This window comes from Schistocerca americana, chromosome 3 (genome assembly GCF_021461395.2).
Source record: "Schistocerca americana isolate TAMUIC-IGC-003095 chromosome 3, iqSchAmer2.1, whole genome shotgun sequence".
Classification (NCBI taxonomy): domain Eukaryota; kingdom Metazoa; phylum Arthropoda; class Insecta; order Orthoptera; family Acrididae; genus Schistocerca; species Schistocerca americana.
In genome coordinates, this window is record NC_060121.1 from 933307559 (window position 1) to 933328997 (window position 21439).

The window sequence follows — 21439 nt, forward strand, 5'->3', positions numbered from 1 at the left end:
CAGCAATATTTTCTTTTTTTATGAAACTCTACAGGCCCTAGATAGGCAGCAACGTACCTCAAGTATATTCCTAGAGTCGTCAAAAGTGTTTGATACCATCAATCACAATAAATTACTAGGTAAGATTCAGAACTGGGCTATTAGGGGAGCATTGCATAACTGGATTAAAGCATACCTCCATGAAAGAAAACAGCTCATAGAGATAACACGTGAAGTAAATGGTATAGTCAAAACTCATCAGTCAGATTTATTAGTGGTCAAACATGGAGTTCCCCATGGTTCCATATTGCGTCAACTTCTGTTCTTACTATATGTAAACGATTTACATACAAACAGTAAAAACAGTAAGTGATATCAATTTGCAGATGACACTAGCGTCTTAATTACAGGAAGTAGCATGGAGAACTTTGAAAAATGACATTAAGACCACCACAGAGAAGATAGTACAGTACTTTGATGCAAACAGTTTCATTACAAATCTAGAAAAAACTGTTGCAATGGATATTTTCACCATCCAGAATATGACACAAGATAATCCTCCTGCAGAAATAAGTGGACAAAAAATTGAAAAAACAGGGAGTACGAAATTTCTCAGTATAGGTATTCAACAAAACATGAAATGGGGTACATAAGTGGAATATGTGACCAAAAAATTGAGCAAAAAATGTTTTGTAATGAGCATAATAAGAAACTGTATATCACATGATAATCTCAGCACCATATATTTTGCTTATGTTCATTCAATATTGAAATATGGTGTAGTGTTTTGGGGAGATTATGGAGCTAGTCAGAAATAATTTAGATTGAAGAGCAAGATTATTAGATTAATGGAAGGGTTAGATAAAAGATCATCATGCAACCCACTATTCAGGAAACATAAAATACTACCACTTCCATGTATTTATATGCTTGAAAATGTAATTATTATAAAAGAAAAAGTAAACAGTGGCAGTCCGAGCATCACCCTTAATGAATCTGTACATAGCTACCACACAAGACAAATAAATGATGCACATGTATAACAGACAAACACAGTGCTATTACAAAAAAGCGCACTCCACCCTGGCATCAAATAATAATGGACTTAAACAAGTACATATCAACTGTGAAGGATTACTTGGTCGAGCATTGCTTCTTTACAGTAAGGGAACACCTAGAAAAACAAAACTGCCTCACCGATTAAGACCATTTTTATAAAATGTGTAGAGTACAAAAATATCGTATAATTTTATCTTTTGTTAAAATGATGCCTGAAAAAAAAAAAAGAAAAAATTCAAGGAATGTGTATAGTAATTAATAAATGTCCAATACACTTTGTACACTGTACAGTTCTAGATTCATAGGAGTGCCATTTGGTACAACCACAAATCGCAGTTGGCCCATGTCCAGGCCACTGTGACCAGTGTGACCTATGTGACATATTGCAAGCCGTAGCCATGCACAGCACCCCAGACGCCATTTTTCAGCAAGAAATTCACGACCACATGTTGCTGCTTTTGCCCTGGCCTGCCCGATCACCAGGCTTATCGCCAGTTGAAAGCGTGTGGGATACGGTGAAACAGCGGGTTCAGTGCTGTGACCCACTGCCAACCACCACTGATGAACTTTGGTACCATGTGAATACAGCACGGATGGCTAAACCACTGGATGTCATTTGTATCTTATATGTGTCGATGTCATTCTACATGGAACAAGTTTTCAGGGCCGATTGCGGACCCTGTGCCTACTAGGCATCCGGACACGAGCTGAACTTAGGTGATAGAAATGCTGATCATTTCTGCAGAACATACTATCGTACATGTCCTATGAACAGGATGTCCTACCTCTAGCTGTTCAAGGTGTTTTTTCTGAACATGAGTTTACTATCTTTATACGACTTTTAGTTCAAAATTTAAAAAACTTGTAAATTATTAAAATTAATTATACATAACATTTCTACATCACACTTTTAGATCAAATTACATGTTTTATTAAACTTTTGACTCAGTATCTTTAAACCCTGTTGGATGTAAAATTTCATAATCGTGATTTTTGGGTAATTTTTTGTTTGATGATGCTCAGTCCATATTCCTTACATTCCCACCATTCTGCTTACAAATTACAGGATTATAAGAATATGAAAATTTTATGTTACCTAGCTACATAACTTTGTCGGCCACAAGAACTCTGAGAGGTGTGTGCTTGGCTCGACTTTGGGGCTGGTTGGTAGAGTAGGGGAAGTCTCTCGCTCTCTCTCTCTCTCTCTCTCTCTCTCTCTCTCTCTCTCTCTCTCTCTCTCTCTCTCTCTCACACACACACACACACACACACACACACACACACACCCTCTCCTTGCAACTAGAAACTGGTTCTAGGCAACAAAGACACTTGCTTCACCACAAGAGAGTGGGAGAAGAAGGGAGGGAAAAGGACAGCAAGGTAAGGAGAACAGAACTGCAAAACCAGAGAACCCACACTAGTACTGAAAAGGTTAGTAATACTTTGGCCACTGTGAAATAAGAGTTTTGAGAGTGGTTTCAGAACTGGGTAACATTCAGAAAGAGAGAGACTGTTGAGAGGAAAGTGAGAAATAAGATTCATCGACTCATAAACTACAAATCAGTCTAAACTAGTAATGTGCGCAGAGGCATAGTTAAATAGTGAAGAGTAATAAGCTGATATTTTGAGGGAGGATGGGTTCACTAGAGGTAGGTGTAGGGAAGCATCTAGTGCACTAGAGCACACCAGTACTGAACGATGTATTGGACTGGCAATTCCCACTTATGGAAGTCAGAGAAATGGATGTAACTGTATAGACTTTCACAAGCACATGTTTTTAATTTCCATAAAATTCTTCTGGGTTGTAAACCGCATCACATCATGAAATAATGTACCAACAGTTGGACCAGTGCTGAAAGTGGTCATATCAGAATATGGGCTGTTGCTAAGTTAAAGCTGCTTTAATCCTAATATTCTGTCTCCACTGCTACTCCTATAGTTCCTCGAAATTTTGGAAATTCTTGCGCATACTGAACTGCATCTTTGTGGTGACAACGGTAGCAATTGATTGGTATTCCTTAAATTCTCCTAGTACTTTTTTTCAAAATAATATTGTTCATTTCAGATGCATCTGAAGTTTAGACAATTCAGGTTATGTAGTAGTATTCTAACCATAAGCCAACAAGCCATAAATACAATTATCCTAACATACAGATAGTCTGTTGAAACCGAGTGTGAGAAAGTAACAAAACAGCAAATTCTTGTTTATGCAGTTTCTGTTTAATATTATACATACGGAGAAATATAATATAGGGTGTAACAACAATATTATAAAAATGTGGGAGGTTGCAGAGGACTTAATTTTTAACCTTCTGATACAAGGAGGCTATAGCTGGAAATGTAAAATAAAGTTTCTACGGCACTATGCACTTTTTACGTATTTGGTAGGCTAAATGAAACAACAGAAAACTGTAGCTTGGAAAATGTTAATTGACAGTAGAGCACAATCAGATACTGTAAATTGAATCTGTGGCTTCACTACTATAAAATAAATGTTCAATGTAGTGACAATCAACTTTGTTACGTAACGCAATGACAAACCATCTTTGTCCGAGTCTCTGCAAGATTTGGCACTCCCTTCTGATGGTATCAAACACTGTACAGACTGCACTCAGTACACTCAGGTACTGTTCCTATTGGTGTTGGGAACACAACTGACTTCATGTAACTGCATAGGAAAAAGTAATGATGAGTGACATCAGGGGAGCACACAGGCCAAGAGACTGGGCATTCCCTTCTAATTACTCTCTGCCTGAAGTTTTCTGTGAGATATTCCCTGACCTGATGTATAATGTGCGCGGGAGCACCATCGTTCTGAAACTGTACGCTAGTGTGCAGTTGCTAACAAATTTTCTCGAGAAGCGCAGGTAAACAACTGTCCAGCAAGTTCAAATATAAGGCACCATTCAAATATCTGATGCGATACGTTGTCCACTAGGGTTCAAGAATACCAGCTCAAATTTTCACTAAGAATTTCACCTGGTAACTTCACATACAAATAGTGCGTGAATTTTCAACAGCCCTGAGGCGGCTGTAGAAACTTCATTTCACATTTCTGGCAAAGGTTCCTAATATTAAAATGTTCAAAATTTCAACCTGTACAATATCCCAAATTTTTAAAAACATCATTCTGTTACACCCCGTGTAAGGGGGAAACAATTTGTATAATGATTTGAATGCCCTGCTATCGTAATTAAAACCAACTGCAAGAAAGAAAATGAAGCCACCATCATCACAGCACAGAATTTATTCCTCATGGTTTTTAACAAAAGACGTGTTCACTATTATTTGAGTGGGGAGGAGCTTACAGTCAGTGTGAATGTTTACTGGAATATAACTGAAGTAAATCAGTCAAGAACTTTATAATTTTTGCTAACACCTGCCCTTTCAATATTAGTATAGACTACAAGAACGTGAAATTTTCATTTTCATCATTATTTGTTCACTCCCTTCAAAGTAGTGAATAGGAATTTATTTTTCAGCCATAGTAAGCTGAAAGTAGACAAGGGGACTGTAGATTAGAAATAACACGTTAGGATTATTTATTAGGATTATTTTCCGGTTGCTCATTTAAGAAATTTACAGGCGGTTGTGGAATGGCTGACTTACATGTAGTAGAGAACCAGTGCACTAGCAAAATTAAAACCTGCCATTCCACACTCACTCTGCCTCCTTGCCTTTGCCTCTCTCTGCCTTGTACATCTAACTCACCCCATCAGAACTCACTGCTCCAGCTATGCCAATGTGTGAATGCAATGTAACTGTGTTTGTAAATGTGTTCAGAAGAAAAATTGAAGCATCATGCTCAATTTCTAGTCAATATGCCTATCTACTGCACAATGTCTCCACTACACAGTTAGTGGTTATCTTCACACATTCCACTGTAGATATAACAGAATGAATTAACCTGAATTTATTATACAAAAAAGAGCAACAGAATGACATAAGAATGTAGGTGACGTTAAATACATAATACATAGGCCCTACATATAATAATGTTAAATAAATAATGATGTTAAAGACATTCAATTTTAATGTAAAAACGTGAACCTGACACATGTGAATAATCATATGCTAAATAAGAAGGTTGCCAATAGCCTACAGATTCAATAACACTGTTATAGTTTTCAGTGTACTGACAGTGCACGTATTTGCTGACAATGTTTGTCGAAGATTGAATGGACAGAATGAGGACTAATCAATAGAGAGCCGATGTAAAAACGTTCAGAACTACTAATCAGCATTTTACTTACCAACTTTGAAACTGACTAAAAATCTCTTGACGTTGTTTGTTGTAGGGAGCAATTATTCCTACACGCATTTTCCTTGAAGTGGAATTAACAACCAGTCTTGCGAGTTTTGTTACAAATGCTGCCTCACCGGGATTCCTTATCTGCCTGCAAAACACACACACAAAAACTGTGGATTAAAGATGTTCCCCTCCTAGTCAATTGCATTTTTTTCACTGCAATTTAATTTTCCAACTAACAGCAGACTGCACAAGTTGGGGCCTCTTCAATAATTAATGGTAACTGCATTTTTACTCTGTTGAATACACTATTAAAAACAGTTGCTCAAAAGGAAGGTATAAGCTTTACAGCTCACAAAAAATATTTCACTGTACTTCAAACATATTTTGTATGTAGGAAAACTGATATGGTGACTACAAAAGATGTTAAATAAGTTGGAGAGCATCACAGGAACTGGAGCAGATAAGAAAATTTCTCTTTATTTCCTCTGTTCCATTGCCATGTGGATTGCACATAACCCTGCGGTGTATATTGCAAATGGTTCTGGAAGTTGGCAAATTAGTACATGGCCAAGGAATCTATGGAGCAGCCAACTGCTAACTGCCCCTGCATGGATCCATGTATATACCATAATATGACTACAGAACCTCCCCAAAATAATGAAAAATGAAGATTTAAGAACTATGTGACTGCAATTTCAAGATTCCTTTAAGGACAAAATAATTACATGAAAATCAGTACCATACCCTACCCATATTCCACACATCTGTCCTCCTCCACCCACTCTCACATGTATCAAATAAATGAACCTGTGCATGTAGAAAAGAAATAGGAAATTAGTGTTTGGCCCATCTGTAATGAGGTAAGATGGAGAACAAGATTGGATCAGTAAAGCTGGAGAAGGAATTTGATTGAGCCCTATTCACAGTAATCATCTCAGAATTTGCCTTAAACCGTGGAAAACTTAAATTCGTGTGGCTGGACAGGAACGTGAGTCCTGCCTCACCACTGTATTATCTTGGTCGGTTCTGTGTATACAGCTACCTGTTGAATGTCTTGCTGTTAATTCTCAGAAGGTGAATAATTATTACTGTCCACTGACACAAGACACTGTCCTAGCTTTCAGAAGCCAGCATGTGTCTCTCATACTGGGCTTTGAGTGACCTGCTCTTCCTTCCTCTCCTTCCCCAACCTAACCCCCTCTTCTTCCCAATGAAGGAATAAATAATTTCGAACGCTAGGATAGTTATGTGTACTTCTATGTGCGTCTACTGGCATTACTAAATTTATCAACCTCCTACAGGTAACTACTTGCCAGCAATTGTGTCCCATAATTTTATAATTTCTCAATTTTCCTTTTGATATGATTACCATTAACTCTTGCATTTTTGAGCAATTATGTATTATTACTGTTAAGTACCAAGTTATATTGCATTGAAATCAAAATACATACTGACTATACTTGTGACTTATTGACAGAATCTGAGACCAGAACTGTAATATTTCAAATCGTCCATATAGTAAATGAACCATTCCCAATAAAGTGGAGCTCAGTCCAAAGGAACTTGTTAATTTACAAGAAAACCCAGCTATTCTATCAACTGAAGATGCAGCAGACAGTTAACTCAACAGGTTAGGATGCAAAGCAGCCTAATGGAAACGAGATAGACAATGCGTGACGTTTCATTTTCTGCTGTCAAAACTTCTGCAAATAAATTCATAAATATTTTTGATCATGAAGGGTTCATGGTTAAGATTCATGATATTTGTAGTTGTTAAAATACAGAAGATACATTTTTGCACAGAATGTCGTTTCTTAACATTTTCACTGACTTTTTGTACACACATGCTGCCATAGTTACAATTTTCTTCAGAACTATGGGAAATTTTTTCATTAAACATGCAGGTCATGCTAGCAGATATGTAGGTGTCTGAAACAATAATTTATCACAATGATGGTAAAAATAATGAGCAGTTACATTTCAATCAGAAGGATTTGAAAAATTTTCAATATTTGTAGTTAGTTTTTGCAATTACCAACACATTTTTGAAATGATTTTACAATAATTTTGCAATAATGCCATGATGTTTTATAAGCCTGCCAGGCTTCCATGCAGGTCACACCAGGCAATACATTGTTGTCTTTTTTAAAATATATTTTCTGCTTTACACACCATCACTGCAACATGCAACTGCATAATAAAGAACAATAGAAAGTGGGTTTGGCAATCTTTTCTGTATACATTGTTCAAAACTCCTTTTTGGGTTTGGGGTACTGCCTAAAAACACTGCACTTTCATTACAAAGTTGTTGTTATGGTATTATGTACCACCTTAAGCTGCCATTTAATTTAGTCTTTATTATGTAACTTCCAGGACTTGGGGAACGGAGTGAGTACATAACATTTTGTATAGGAACCCATATCTAGAAACATGTTATTTTCATGTTTAACTCATCCACTTCAGTGTGAAGAACTGAATTAGGCATGATACAGTACAATTATTAGGTAACAATTCGGAAGTAAACATAATGAAACACTCATTTATAAATAAAACACAATTATTTGTTTTAACTCTTACATATTCCACATTTAGAGTATTTTAAAACAAAACAGAAACCAGCATACTGTAAATACAGAATAGAAATGATGCATTATAGCAGCGGCCCGATGTGGTGACCACCAATGTTGTTACAACATTGTACCTACAAAGCATGTTCTGGTAAACACTCCATCCCACATGATGTGTCTTCAATTTCTAGTGCAGCAACCAAAACTCATGCCAGCAGATCTTCCTCTGTCTCTAGAGGAGTCTCATAAATTAATCTTTGCATATGAACCCACAAGAAGTAGCCATTGGAGTTAAATGCAGCAATCACACTACCTCTGAGACTTTTCTTTTTCCCTCGGCAGACGTGGACACATTACACATCTGAATTGGAACCATCACTGAATAGAAATGGTTCATTTTTGGATATGTATTAATATTCACAATATTATGTACTCACTCCCCTCTACAAGTCCTAGAAGTTTGTAATGGCAATTTCTGAACACTCGGTATGTGTAACTTTTGCTGTAAAATATCTGTGCTTAATAATGTTGTTTGACTGAAACTAGGCACACAATAAAAAAAAATTAAATAGCAACTTAAGATGTTTCATGCCATTTCTACAATTTGTCCTATACAATCAACAAAAATATATTCATTAGCAAAGCAGAAGTCTACCATTACAGATAATGGCAGAGAATGCCTGTGAAGATTATATTTACCACCATCAATTGACCTTTGCACACTCACCGTGATTCATATTCTTTTGAGCACACGTAGTGAACAGTATTGTCATCTATGGATACCTTGTAGAAATATGAGACTCATACTGCTAACCTCATCTTTTTTTCAAGTTCCCTGTACTCCTTTTCATAACCAGGTCATAATATGTCTGCAGATCCTGAATTTCTGTATCTGTTAATCTTGCCTTAACCTTCTACATCAAGTTGCAAAACTTTTGTGCAAGTGGCTTACACACTGTCACTTCTGCAGAATATGTTACCTTCATACAGTGCAGAATTTTGAACATCAAGGCATGCTTTACTGTTACCACCATCTCCAAAGTACTTCATGTACCATAATCCACATGATCTATTAAACATGCTAACAACTTAATTAATTATGATACAGAACTGTGACAAAATTGGCTAGCAATTTCAACATCTAATACTTTGCCAGAGTCAAAATATGCTGCACTAACTACTCTAGTGAGTCAAGTATGATCTTATTTCTTCTAACTATCATCAAAAGCACACTGTATGTTTCTATCACCATCATTTTCAGCAATTCACTGTACAGCAACTTTTATTATTGATGATTCTGTTTCTTCTTTTTATACCACTACACAACAGTCATAATACCTCACAAATTTTTCTGGGGGAGGGGTAGATTCATCACAGCATAAAATGTTCTCGCTACTTTTCCTAACTTGCAATACAGCACATACCTAAGGCTACTCTCACATTTATGTCTTACTTTTATTTATGACTGTTGATGCCATGTACGGCCTACTCTGGTTACATTTACTGTGTAGTACTAACAACTTTGTAGCATTGCCTTTATTGGGATTCACATGTTGCACTCCACTGCCACTTTTGCATATAAAATTGACTGATTTTTTTTGCGACAGTGTACCAACATCCTAAATAGCATCCTATGAACCCTCTGACTGATAAAATACTGTCAGTTTTCACTACTACCAAAATTAAGTTCCATTCTCAGAACACTTGGCAGTGATTCCTTTCCTGCGAGTTTACTGTCTTTTGATAACAATGAAAAATTTGTTGAAGTACAATTTTCTGTGTACCTATTGCTCTGGTGATGCTATTTACAGTTGGAGCAACAAATCTTAGGCATCATGTGCAACAATACACCGCAAACTGCACAAAACAATAAACAATCTGGGTCTTGGTTGTAAATAAACGAAGCTATGCTGCAAATGGTTCCAAGAAAACCAACAAACACAATCAGAAAATATAACAATGCATGTTGATTGCAGCAGGAAACAAAACTGATCGAAGCAGTCAATTGTTTCCCGCAAGCCAACGTATGGTAGAACTAACCTACGAGCTTGAATTTCAGAGTGTAAGGGCCTCTGGCAGAAGGACACTCAGTGCAGAGGGATGTGAAGTGGCAGATTGGTGTGGTACTCCCTCTTGGTTCACTTAAGAACAAATAACATGTCATGAATTTCCTCAAACACATGTGCGTTGTGTGTTATATATCAAACTCTTATGGCAAAAAAGTACTACAAAAATCATCTTCTTTAAAAACTGAACATTTTATACATTTTACTACCTACTTTTAATGTTTTCAATTATCGTCACAAAAGAACTAGCTTACTTACCTTACAAATTGAAGTTTTAAAAATGAGTAATTTTACCAGAAATCTGGAATGTCTTTCTCATTTTATCACATCAATAAATTGAAACGGTGCCCAATGACCACATAACCAATATCTGTACTTTTAATACCCAACCACCTCACAAGATTGTGGTTAGATACAACATATGGCTTTTGTCAATAAGCTGCCCACTCCACTTGGAATAACAGAATTTAATTTTTTTGAGCAAAAAACAGAATTACCCAGATCTATCTTGAGTGTGCTGGAGAGAGAGAATGACATATGGTAACAAAGGACTGCGCCGTCGTTCTGCTATGCCCGGTGAATTCTCCAACTGATTCATGTAGAAATATTGATTTGGCCAAAGACAAATTTCTGGGTGCATCCTGTATTGTACATTCAGCATCTGCACAGCAGTCTTCTCTTGGCTCTCAAAACAGCTACGGAGACGAGCAAACATAGATTGTCCAAGACCAAGCTTCTTTGCTTCCTGAAATTGCAAGATTAAGTTAAAGTTTTTGTTTAAACATACATATATTTAATTTATTGAAAATTCACAGTAGATATAAATATTTCTGGAGAATTAAATACTCTACTGTGAAGACTATAGATAAACTACAGATTTGTATGAGTAATGTAAGAAATTCCACACTTAAAACCTAGCGTTAATCTTTACTAACAACAAAAGCTAAAAAGTTACGCGTAAAAGTCAGTTGTGAATAAATTTAATGATGAAGCTAAAGTAAGATCATGTTAACACTGAAGGTTCACCCACAATTTCAAAGCAGTTGTAAAATGAGGCACACCTGTGAAATGACAGTGGCTGGAAGTTGTTCTGGATCACCCACTAACACCAAGCAATTAATGCCAAGAAGTAATGGTATTAGAGACTCTGGTTCACTACACTGCGTTGCTTCATCAACTATACAGCATGTCAACTGAATTCGTTCCTTGGCACTGTAAAGAAAAAGCAAAAGTTAGTGTCAATCTAATGAAGACCAAAGTGTTAAATAATAACTATTGGTAATTAACTGTCATTTGGTGAAAACAACTTTCAGCCCAATGAAGCACAATTTAAAAAGCAGATTTAACAGAAGATTAGAATGATGTGGTAGTGTACTCACTATTTATACAGGGTGTTATAAAAAGATACGGCCAAACTTTCAGGAAACATTCCTCACACACACAAAGAAAGAAAATATGTTATGTGGACATGTGTCCGGAAACACTTACTTTCCATGTTAGAGCTCATTTTATTACTTCTCTTTAAGTCACATTAATCATGGAATGGAAACACACAGCAACAGAACGTAGCAGCGTGACTTCAAACACTTTGTTACAGGAAATGTTCAAAATGTCCTCCATTAGCGAGGATACATGCATCCACCCTCCGTCCCATGGAATCCCTGATGCGCTGATGCAGCCCTGGAGAATGACATATTGTATCACAGACATCCACAATACGAGCACAAAGAGTCTCTACATTTGGTACCGGGGTTGCGTAGACAAGAGCTTTCAAATGCCCCCATAAATCAAAGTCAAGAGGGTTGAGGTCAGGAGAGCGTGGAGGCCATGGAATTGGTCCGCCTCTACCAATCCATCGGTCACCGAATCTGTTGTTGAGAAGCGTACGAACACTTCGACTGAAATGTGCAGGAGCTCCATCGTGCATGAACCACATGTTGTGTCGTACTTGTAAAGGCACATGTTGTAGCAGTACAGGTAGAGTATCCCGTATGAAATAATGATAACATGCGCCATTGAGCGTAGGTGGAAGAACATGGGGCCCAATCAAGACATCACCAACAATGCCTGCCCAAATGTTCACAGAAAATCTGTGTTGATGACGTGATTGCACAATTGTGAGCGGATTCTCATCAGCCCACACATGTTTATTGCGAAAATTTACAATTTGATCACGTTGGAATGAAGACTCATCCGTAAAGAGAACATTTGCACTGAAATGAGAATTGACACATTGTTGGATGGACCATTCTCAGAAGTGTACTTGTGGAAGCCAATCAGCTGCTGATAGTGCCTGCACACGCTGTACATGGTACGGAAACAACTGGTTCTCCCGTAGCACTCTCCATACACTGACGTGGTCAATGTTACCTTGTACAGCAGCAACTTCTCTGACGCTGACATTAGGGTTATCGTCAACTGCACGAAGAATTGCCTCGTCCATTGCAGGTGTCCTTGTCGTTCTAGGTCTTCCCCAGTTGTGAGTCATAGGCTGGAATGTTCCATGCTCCCTAAGACGCCGATCAATTGCTTCAAACGTCTTCCTGTTCGGACACCTTCGTTCTGGAAATCTGTCTCGATACAAACGTACCGCGCCACAGCTATTGCCCCGTGCTAATCCATACGTCAAATGGGCATCTGCCAACTCCGCATTTGTAAACATTGCACTGAGTGCAAAACCACGTTCATGATGAACACTAACCTGTTGATGCTACCTACTGATGTGCTTGATGCTAGTACTGTAGAGTAATGAGTCGCATGTGAACACAAGCACCCAAGTCAACATTACCTTCCTTCAATTGGGCCAACTGGCAGTGAATCGAGGAAGTACAGTACATACTGACGAAACTAAAATGAGCTCTAACATGTCCACATAACATCTTTTCTTTATTTGTGTGTGAGGAATGTTTCCTGTAAGTTTGGCCGTACCTTTTTATAACACCCTGTATTTCTTTGGTCCAATACCACAGCGTGCACAAGGTCAGCAATATTTCACTTCTCTTTATTCTTGGAGAAAAAGCATATTAAATGCAGTATTTCTTTGTTGCATTGCTCACAAGAAAGTCACACACTGTATCCAGTGTACAGCAACATGCCTTTATACGGTCTTGCATTTATATCAATACACCTCTATGTAACTAATATACATTCGAGAACAAATAATCTTCCATAAATGAGCAGTTTATCAATATACAATTTACTGTGTTGAAGATTCTGTTAACCTGGTAATAATCACTGTTACATAAGTCGCACTGAAAATTTAGATAATGATTGGCTTGCGATAAATCAGTATCAGCCTCAGAATTTAAACACAAATCTGATGGCGATAAGTTTCTTATTGATTTATTTGCAATTTCAAAGTGAATTTGATTATAACACAGTTTTTGAGTGATTTCAATCAATTTTTGAGAATTACTTCTCCTTCCATTGCTACGCTATACAGCCACAGTTGTATTTCGCAAGCCTAGCAGAGAGAACTTATGTACCACTGTCTCTTACCCACTTTCCTACAGTTCTGAATGGTGTGCGGGAAGGACAATTGTTCGTAAGCCTCCATGTGAGCTCACATCTTTTTAATTTCACCTTCATGGTCTTTTTGCAAGGTACACGTAGGAGGGCTATCTAAGAGGAAGCAATATATTGGTTAAGTCTCAGGAAGCATTACATTACTTAATTCTTCAAGAATTGTATGCTCTTGGAATTTTAAAAGTAAACAACAGCATGAAGGAGAATGCACCTCTTGTAGTATGTGCCACTGAAGTTGAATGACCATCGCCAAGACGCATTCATGCTTACTAAATAAAAATGTTACAAAATGTATTGCTCTTCTTTGCCCTATTACTTCTATTCGGTAATGGTCCAATACTGATGAGTAATACTTGAGTATCTATGAAAGAAGTGTTTTGCATGCTCCTCCTTCAGGGGTAGATAACTTTTCCTGAGGATTCTTCCAAAACATCTCAGGCTGGCACCTGCCTCTCCCACGATTAGTTTTATGTAGTTGTTCCAATTCAAATCATTTTTACACACTCCCAAATATTTAACAAATGTGATAACTTCCAGTGATTGTTTGGCAATCGTGTAACCATATAATAATGCATCTTTCCCCTATTTTAAATGCAATATGTTGCATTTGTTTATGTTATGGGTCAACTGTCAAAACTGCACCAAGTATTGATACTCTTCACACTTCCTACATTTCACTATAATTTTCTAGAGCTGTGATTTCTCTATGTACAACAGTATCATCTACGGTTAGCCTCATGGAACCTCATATTTTATCTTCTAGGTCATCTATGTATATCGCAAATGGTAGTGATCTTACACTGTGCCTTTTGTGTATACCTGAAGGTTTTTTTGTCTGAAAATTTCTCTCTGTTAAGAATGCTATGCTGTGTTCTGTTTGCTAGGAACTTCGGTGTGATATTCGATAAGCTCATGTTTTGTTCATTAGGCGATAATGCAGAACTGCGCTGAAAAAAGTTTGGGAGTCAGCAGAATGATAAGAAAGGGTGCCCACTACATCTGCAAACCTATAATGTGTACTCTCGATTGAATCACAAGTCATTTTACAATTCCCACACAAGGGCACTAAAACAAGATGTTATGCAATCCGTTGAACCTCCTGTAAGGGTATTGTTATCTATATCCTTTCTAAACAATCAATGTCAGTAGCTGATTTCCGGTGGCTGTGATATCTGATATTATTCAAGATTCTCAACATTAGTTGTGGCCTGAACTAAGTACTTAAGGTTTACAATTACAACAAATTAAATTGGAACTGTCACAGTGAAAATGTGGAGGGAAATGAACTACAGACTGTGTTTTATTGGCAGAACACTGAGAAGATATAACAAATTTACAAAAGAGACTGTCTACACTAGACCTGTTGGACCTCTTCTGGAGAATAACCAGATCAAGGGCATCTCAACTCCTGGTTGTAAATAAGTTTTATTAACTGCTGAACCTTCATAGCAAATACAAACAGCTTCTATTCTGGAGCAGAAGTTTGCGTCAATTATGTCAGTATTGTTATGGCTGTGGTCAACAGATATCGGATTGCTGTAATTTAACTGTATTAAAAATTGTAATCTCTATATATACAAGCACAAAAAAAGTACATGTACAGACAAACAAATGATTACAATTCATAAAAACTGACCAAGTTATCCACAGAGAAGAGTTTCACAAATGAAGCAAGTCAATAATGCATTGGTCCACCTCTGGCCTTTATGCAAGCAGTTATTTGGCTCAGCACTGATTGGTAGAGTAGGTGGATGTCCTGAGATAATGTGCCAGATTCTGTCCAACTGGCTCATTAGATCGTCAAAATCCCAAGCTGGCTGAAGGATCCTGCCCAAAATGCTCCAAACATTCTCAATTAGGGAGAGATGCAGTGACCTTGCTGGCCAAAGTAGCATTTGGCAAGAACAACGACAAGCAGTAGAATCTCTTGCCGTGTACAGGTGGGCATTATCTTGCTGAAATGTAAGCTCAGAATGGCTTGTCACGAAGGGCAACAAAACAGGCCATAAAATATCATCAATGTACTGTTGTGCAATAAGGGTGTCACAGATGACAACCAAAGGCATCCTCCTACGAAATGAAATGGCAACCCAGACCATCGCTCCTTGTTGTAGGGCCTGTGGCAGGCAGCAGTCAGGTTAGTATCCCACAGCTATCCGGAGCATCTCCAGTGCGTCTTCGTTGGCCATCGGGGCTCAACTCGAAGCGGGACTCATCACTTACAGCAATTCTGCGTCAGTCAATGAGATTATGGGCCAAAGGCTTGTCTAGAGATGCTCCAGACAATGGCGGGATATCAACCTGACTTTTGTCTGCCATAGAGTCTGATGACCAGAAGTGATGGTCTGGGGCACCATTTCTTTTCACAGCAGGATCCCTTTGGCTGTCTCCACAGCACTCCTACAGCAAAGCGGTATGTCAATGATATTCTATGCCCTGTTTTGTTGGCCTTCATGACAAGCCATCCCGGGCTTTCATTTCAGCAAGATAATGCCCACCTGCATATTGTGAGAGCTTCTACTGCTTGTCCTCATGCCTCTTCCCAATAGAGAACATTTGGAGCATTATGGGCAGGGCCCTCCAATCACTTCGGGATTTTGATGATCTAACCCACCAATTGGACAGAATTGGCACGATATCCTTGAGGAGTGCATCCAACAACTCTATCAATCAATGCTAAGCAAAATAGCTGCTTGCATAAGAGTATTGGCCTGTCTTATCAACTTGCAAAGCATTGCACGGGGGCCGTTGACATGTAGGCTGCACTGCAAAACAAGCATGTTGTGTGAGTAGTATGGACTGCTTTAACGACCTATTTTGTAGGAGCTACAAGTGTAAATTGGCATGGCTGAGCAGTGAGCAGGGCAGGAGACAGTGAGAGAGGGCAGAGGATGAGTTGGACAGAGAAAGGGAGAGGAGACGGGCAGAGGAAGAGCAGAGGAGGAGATGGACCAAGAGCATAAAGGAGGAGGAGGAGATGGACCAAGAGCATAAAGGAGGAGGAGGAGATGGACTGAGAGAGGGATGTGGATGTGACCAACAGAGAGGGATGGGGGGGGGGGGGTGGAGGTGATGGACAGAGAAGGGTGAGGAGAAGACAGACTGAGAAAGGGGAAGGAGGAGTTACACAGAGAGAGGAGGGGAGAAGGAGATGGCCAGAGAGAGGTGGAGGATGGGCACATACGGTGCACACAGACACAGGGGGGATGGGAGGAGGAACGCACAGACGAGTGAAGCCACAGGGAAAAGTCTAGTATAAAACATGCTGGTATACTTTTTACCCATGTAAAAGGTATCTACCTGCACCTACACCATACTGAAAACTTATCATTTAAAACCCTCTTCTACTATGATGGTTGTCCACTTGCATAGCAGAAACACTGATACTGGTGCCGAGTCTTCTTAAAATGGAATGAAATTCATTACTTGAAATATTATGATAGTAATGAATCATTTTTCAAACATAGGAATTATACAGCCAACAGGTTGTAAATAACTGTTTAGTACAACTGACCTAGGTTTTGACAACTACTAAGGGTGTCTTCATCACAATAAAATTTTGAGAAACCATAAAATTACATTGGGAGAAAGCAATGGTCAGAATTTAGAGCAGCTATGCTCAAGTACAAAATAAAATAAAACACACTCCCAACTTGTCACGTATGCCTAGCTAGGCACACATGACAAGGCTGGAATGTATTTTATTTCATTTTTGACTTGAGCACAGCTGCTCTAAGTTCTGACCACTGCTTTCTCACAAAGTAATTTTAGGGTTTCTCAAAATTTCATTCTGATGAAGATGCCCTGGTAGGTGTCAAAATCCAGGTCAATTGTACCAAACAGTTACTTGTGACCAGTTGGCTGTATAATTCCAATGTTTGAAAATTGTTTAAGGTTGCTGAGAAACAACCATGTTTAAAACTGTATCATAATGAATGATAATTATGTTTCTGAAAAACTCTACAGCATCAGAGTGGAGCTGTTTAGACTAACCTGAATAGGATACAAGTGGGAACTCACAAAGACAGACTGTTGATTCTATGGTTTGGTGGGCTTGCACTGTTTCCGTTTTTCAAAAAAAGAATGCGTTTAGGCTATTGTTATACTGTTTTCCAATGGTCTTCAACTCTGGTGACATGCCAGCATGGTGACATGCCAGCATGTCAATCATATGCCACACCTGAGCAAAGGAGGGCAATCTACTTTTATCCTACACTTATGATAGATAACCTGTGATGACTTTAGCATTTGTTGGCACAAGAACAAATTCTAACATCTTTGTAATGTCATTGAAACCACAGTTTCATACACTTGATGTTAAGAAGTGTGATGGACACAAGTTATGACTACCAACATTCCTGTATTTGTGAAACTACAAAATGGCATTGTTACATAAATCACGTTTTTTCATTCCACCAAAAATCCAAAATTGGCTGCATAGACGCTAGATATCATCAAGGACAAGGTACATTCTTCATTTCAGGCCAGGATACCAATTTATTTTAGTATGTGATTGGTATAAAAGATGGAAATTTTTAATATTGGGCCTACATGAGATAGGTATTGTAGGCAGACTTTTCGTAACTTAAGTGCAGTAATAATGAATAACACTGGTGGTATCAACACACATGTCCTGCGATTCAATTCTGTAACATAAATATACACCGTGCTGAGTGATAGCATAAGGGAAAATGGCATAAGAGCACAGCTTCATATACTATACTGCCACAAATAGAAGCTGAATCCTTAATTTTGTTTGAGGAAAAAGAAAAACTCAGTAGAGAAGAATTTATATCATATTCTCCATTTGCAAAAACGGCTCACAATATGCTTGTCTTAAGCAGATATTTTATTTTTTAAAGTAGATAAATTACACATACATAATGTGAAGGAAATCTGACAATTTAAAATCAGAGATGGTAAAACAGTCTACATTAAACTGAGTGAAAGTTCAAATCCGCAATAGCTGTTTATTGTGTTTTCATTGTATGACGACCGATTTCATACCCTGGAGGTATATCTTCAGGTCATATCTGCATATAGAATGAAATTACATAAGTAAAAGTGCTAATAGTCAACATAGCCTACCAAACAGTGTAGTCAGTAAAGTGATGTACTCACAAAACTAACACTTCATGTCGCCACGACTTCCAAGGTGCAAGTGTGCATAAAAATGTCACATCTCGATTAAACCTCGGATGAAATGGCAGATGGGCATCTGATCCAAAACCACGCGTGATCAGTAACGCATCTGCAAAACAATGTCAAAATACAAGCCCGGACAGCATGTGACAATCCACATATGGTAGGAGGAAACCACCATCAAAATCTGCAGGGGAATCAAAGAATAACAAGACACACAAAACTTGAGAGTTGTCAACATACTAAAATACATTGGCTGTCATTGAATAGAGCTCCACGTTATGGTCCTGGCCACACACTAAACACTTTGAAGACAGGCACCCCCACCCTCCCACCCTGTGGGTTGAAGATGGCGACATCTAGCAGCAGAAACCAAATTAAGAGGACACGAAGACTGGAGCTTGGAAATCACAGTAACAAAATGGATCTCAGAGGTAAATAACAGTCCAGTACAAGAGACAGAAAATATTAACAATTACACTTATGAGAACTAAGAGACACTTAAAATTACTTACAGCTAAGGAAACTGAACTCTGTGGTTACATCCACAACAAGATAACAGAATCCGACTGAAGTCCTAGTCCATGATTGCAAAGTATATTAAACCAATAAAAATATAAGAATAATAATATCAAAAGCAAAATATATAGAATGATGCTGAGTAATGCTAGACCAAGTTAACATAAAAATCAATGATATGGTTATAATAGAGGGAAACTTTCCACGTAGGAAAAATATATCTAAAAACAAAGATGATGTGACTTACCAAATGAAAGTGCTGGCAGGCCGACAGACACACAAACGAACACAAACATACACACAAAATTCAAGCTTTCGCAACAAACTGTTGACTCATCAGGAAAGAGGGAAGGAGAGGGAAAGACGAAAGGATGTGGGTTTTAAGGGAGAGGGTAAGGAGTCATTCCAATCCCGGGAGCGGAAAGACTTACGTTAGGGGGAAAAAAGGACGGGTATACACTCGCACACACACACATCCATCCACACATATACAGACACAAGCAGACATATGCTTGTGTCTGTATATGTGTGGATGGATGTGTGTGTGTGTGTGTGTGTGTGTGTGTGTGTGTGTGTGTGTGTGAGCGAGTGTATACCCGTCCTTTTTTCCCCCTAAGGTAAGTCTTTCCGCTCCCGGGATTGGAATGACTCCTTACCCTCTCCCTTAAAACCCACATCCTTTCGTCTTTCCCTCTCCTTCCCTCTTTCCTGATGAGGCAACAGTTTGTTGCGAATGCTTGAATTTTGTGTGTATGTTTGTGTTCGTTTGTGTGTGTGTCGACCTGCCCGCACTTTCATTTGGTAAGTCACATCATCTTTGTTTTTAGATATATTTAACATAAAAATCGACGCACATAATTTTTTAAACAGTCCAAATTATAAGGAGAATATACAGACTATATGATGGATCTTAGTGAAGGCAGACCACAGCTGATTAAGACAAAGTCCTGGACCAAAATCCTCCTAAAATATGTCTCTCAAAACTGACCAAAAAACCCAGTGGGTGGGGTGGGGGTGGGGAGGAGGATGGCAGGTGGTTGGAAATAGCGAAAGGATATACGAGAACTGGATCTAGGCGACAGGAACAATTATTTACCCAGAATGAATGGAAACACACGTGGACCCTCCATCAGTAGTGAGGCAACTATAAATAATCGACATTCGATAACAGACTCTGATGTTTTAGGTCCGCCTGGCTGTTCAATATCTGTAAAGGGGTCTCCTTGATACCCCTAAAAATGTGTATCTTTTTAAAAATATTTCACACCGTCCCTTTATTCTCAAGGCATAAAACATCAAGGTTGTTTTCTACACTCTTCACTGACTGTCCCGTTTCCCTCAGATGTAATGACAAGGCAGACCTTGTGTTAGTGACACTGAAGCATTTCTTAAATGGCGCACTAAAACCTTTACCTGTCTGACCTATATACGAATGTTGGAACTTAAACAGTGGCAACTATTTATTTACAGCTCGTACAAAATAGACATGTGTTTCAAAGTTTTACTGACCTTCAGAATAGTCATCAGTACGGTGAATAACCCGTTGTCAGCGATGTGGAAGTCGTAGGATACTCTTAGCAGTGCCAGTTGTGTCGACAGTTCAAGCGGTGCCATCTATCGCCCCACGAATTTGTAGCAATTCTGAATGCCCTGAAGTGTTTCCTTCAGTTTAGAAATCGAGTTGAACTCACGAGGGCTTAAGTCAGGGGAGTGCAGTAGCTGGTATAGCACTTAGCAGCCCCATCAGTCAAACAAATCAGTAACAGCTTGCACTGTATGTGCTTGAGCATTGTCCCGCAAAATGATGGTCAGGTCCTGCAGAATGTGTCATCACTTCTCTCTTTAAGCTGGTCGGAGGTTGTGTTCCAAAAATGAACAGCATCGAGAAAGAAGTGATGACACTTTCTGCAGGACCTGACCATCATTTTGCAGGACAATGCTCAAGCACATACAGTTTGCTGTTACTGGTTTATTTGACTGATGGAGCTGCTAAGTGCTGTATCACCTACTGCACTCCCCTGACTTAAGCCCTCGTGAGTTCAACTCGATTTCTAAACTGAAGGAAACACTTCACGGCATTTGCTTCAGAACTGCTACAAATTTGTGGGGCAATAGACCGTGTCACTCGAACTGTCAACACAACTGGCACTGCTAAGAGTATCCTACGGTTTCCACATCACTGGTAATGGGTTATACACAATGCTGATGACTACTCTCAAGGTCAGTAAAACTATGAAACACATATCTATTTTGTATGAGCTGTAAATAAATAGTTGCCACTATTAAAGTTCCAACCCTCATATGTGCTCTGACAATCATTACACTTTATG

The 21439-nt window shown here is 38.6% G+C and overlaps 1 protein-coding gene across 1 annotated transcript in view; it reads right to left on the reverse strand.

Moving 5' to 3' along the window:
- LOC124605297 overlaps positions 1–21439 on the reverse strand; it is a 242634-nt gene that overhangs the window by 22160 nt on the left and 199035 nt on the right. The window contains exons 17-19 of the mRNA XM_047136878.1: positions 10985–11135; positions 10421–10668; positions 5292–5435 (exon numbers count right to left, since the gene is read on the reverse strand). Of these exons, the coding sequence (XP_046992834.1) occupies positions 5292–5435; positions 10421–10668; positions 10985–11135 (543 nt within the window). The remainder of the gene's footprint in view (positions 1–5291; positions 5436–10420; positions 10669–10984; positions 11136–21439) is intronic.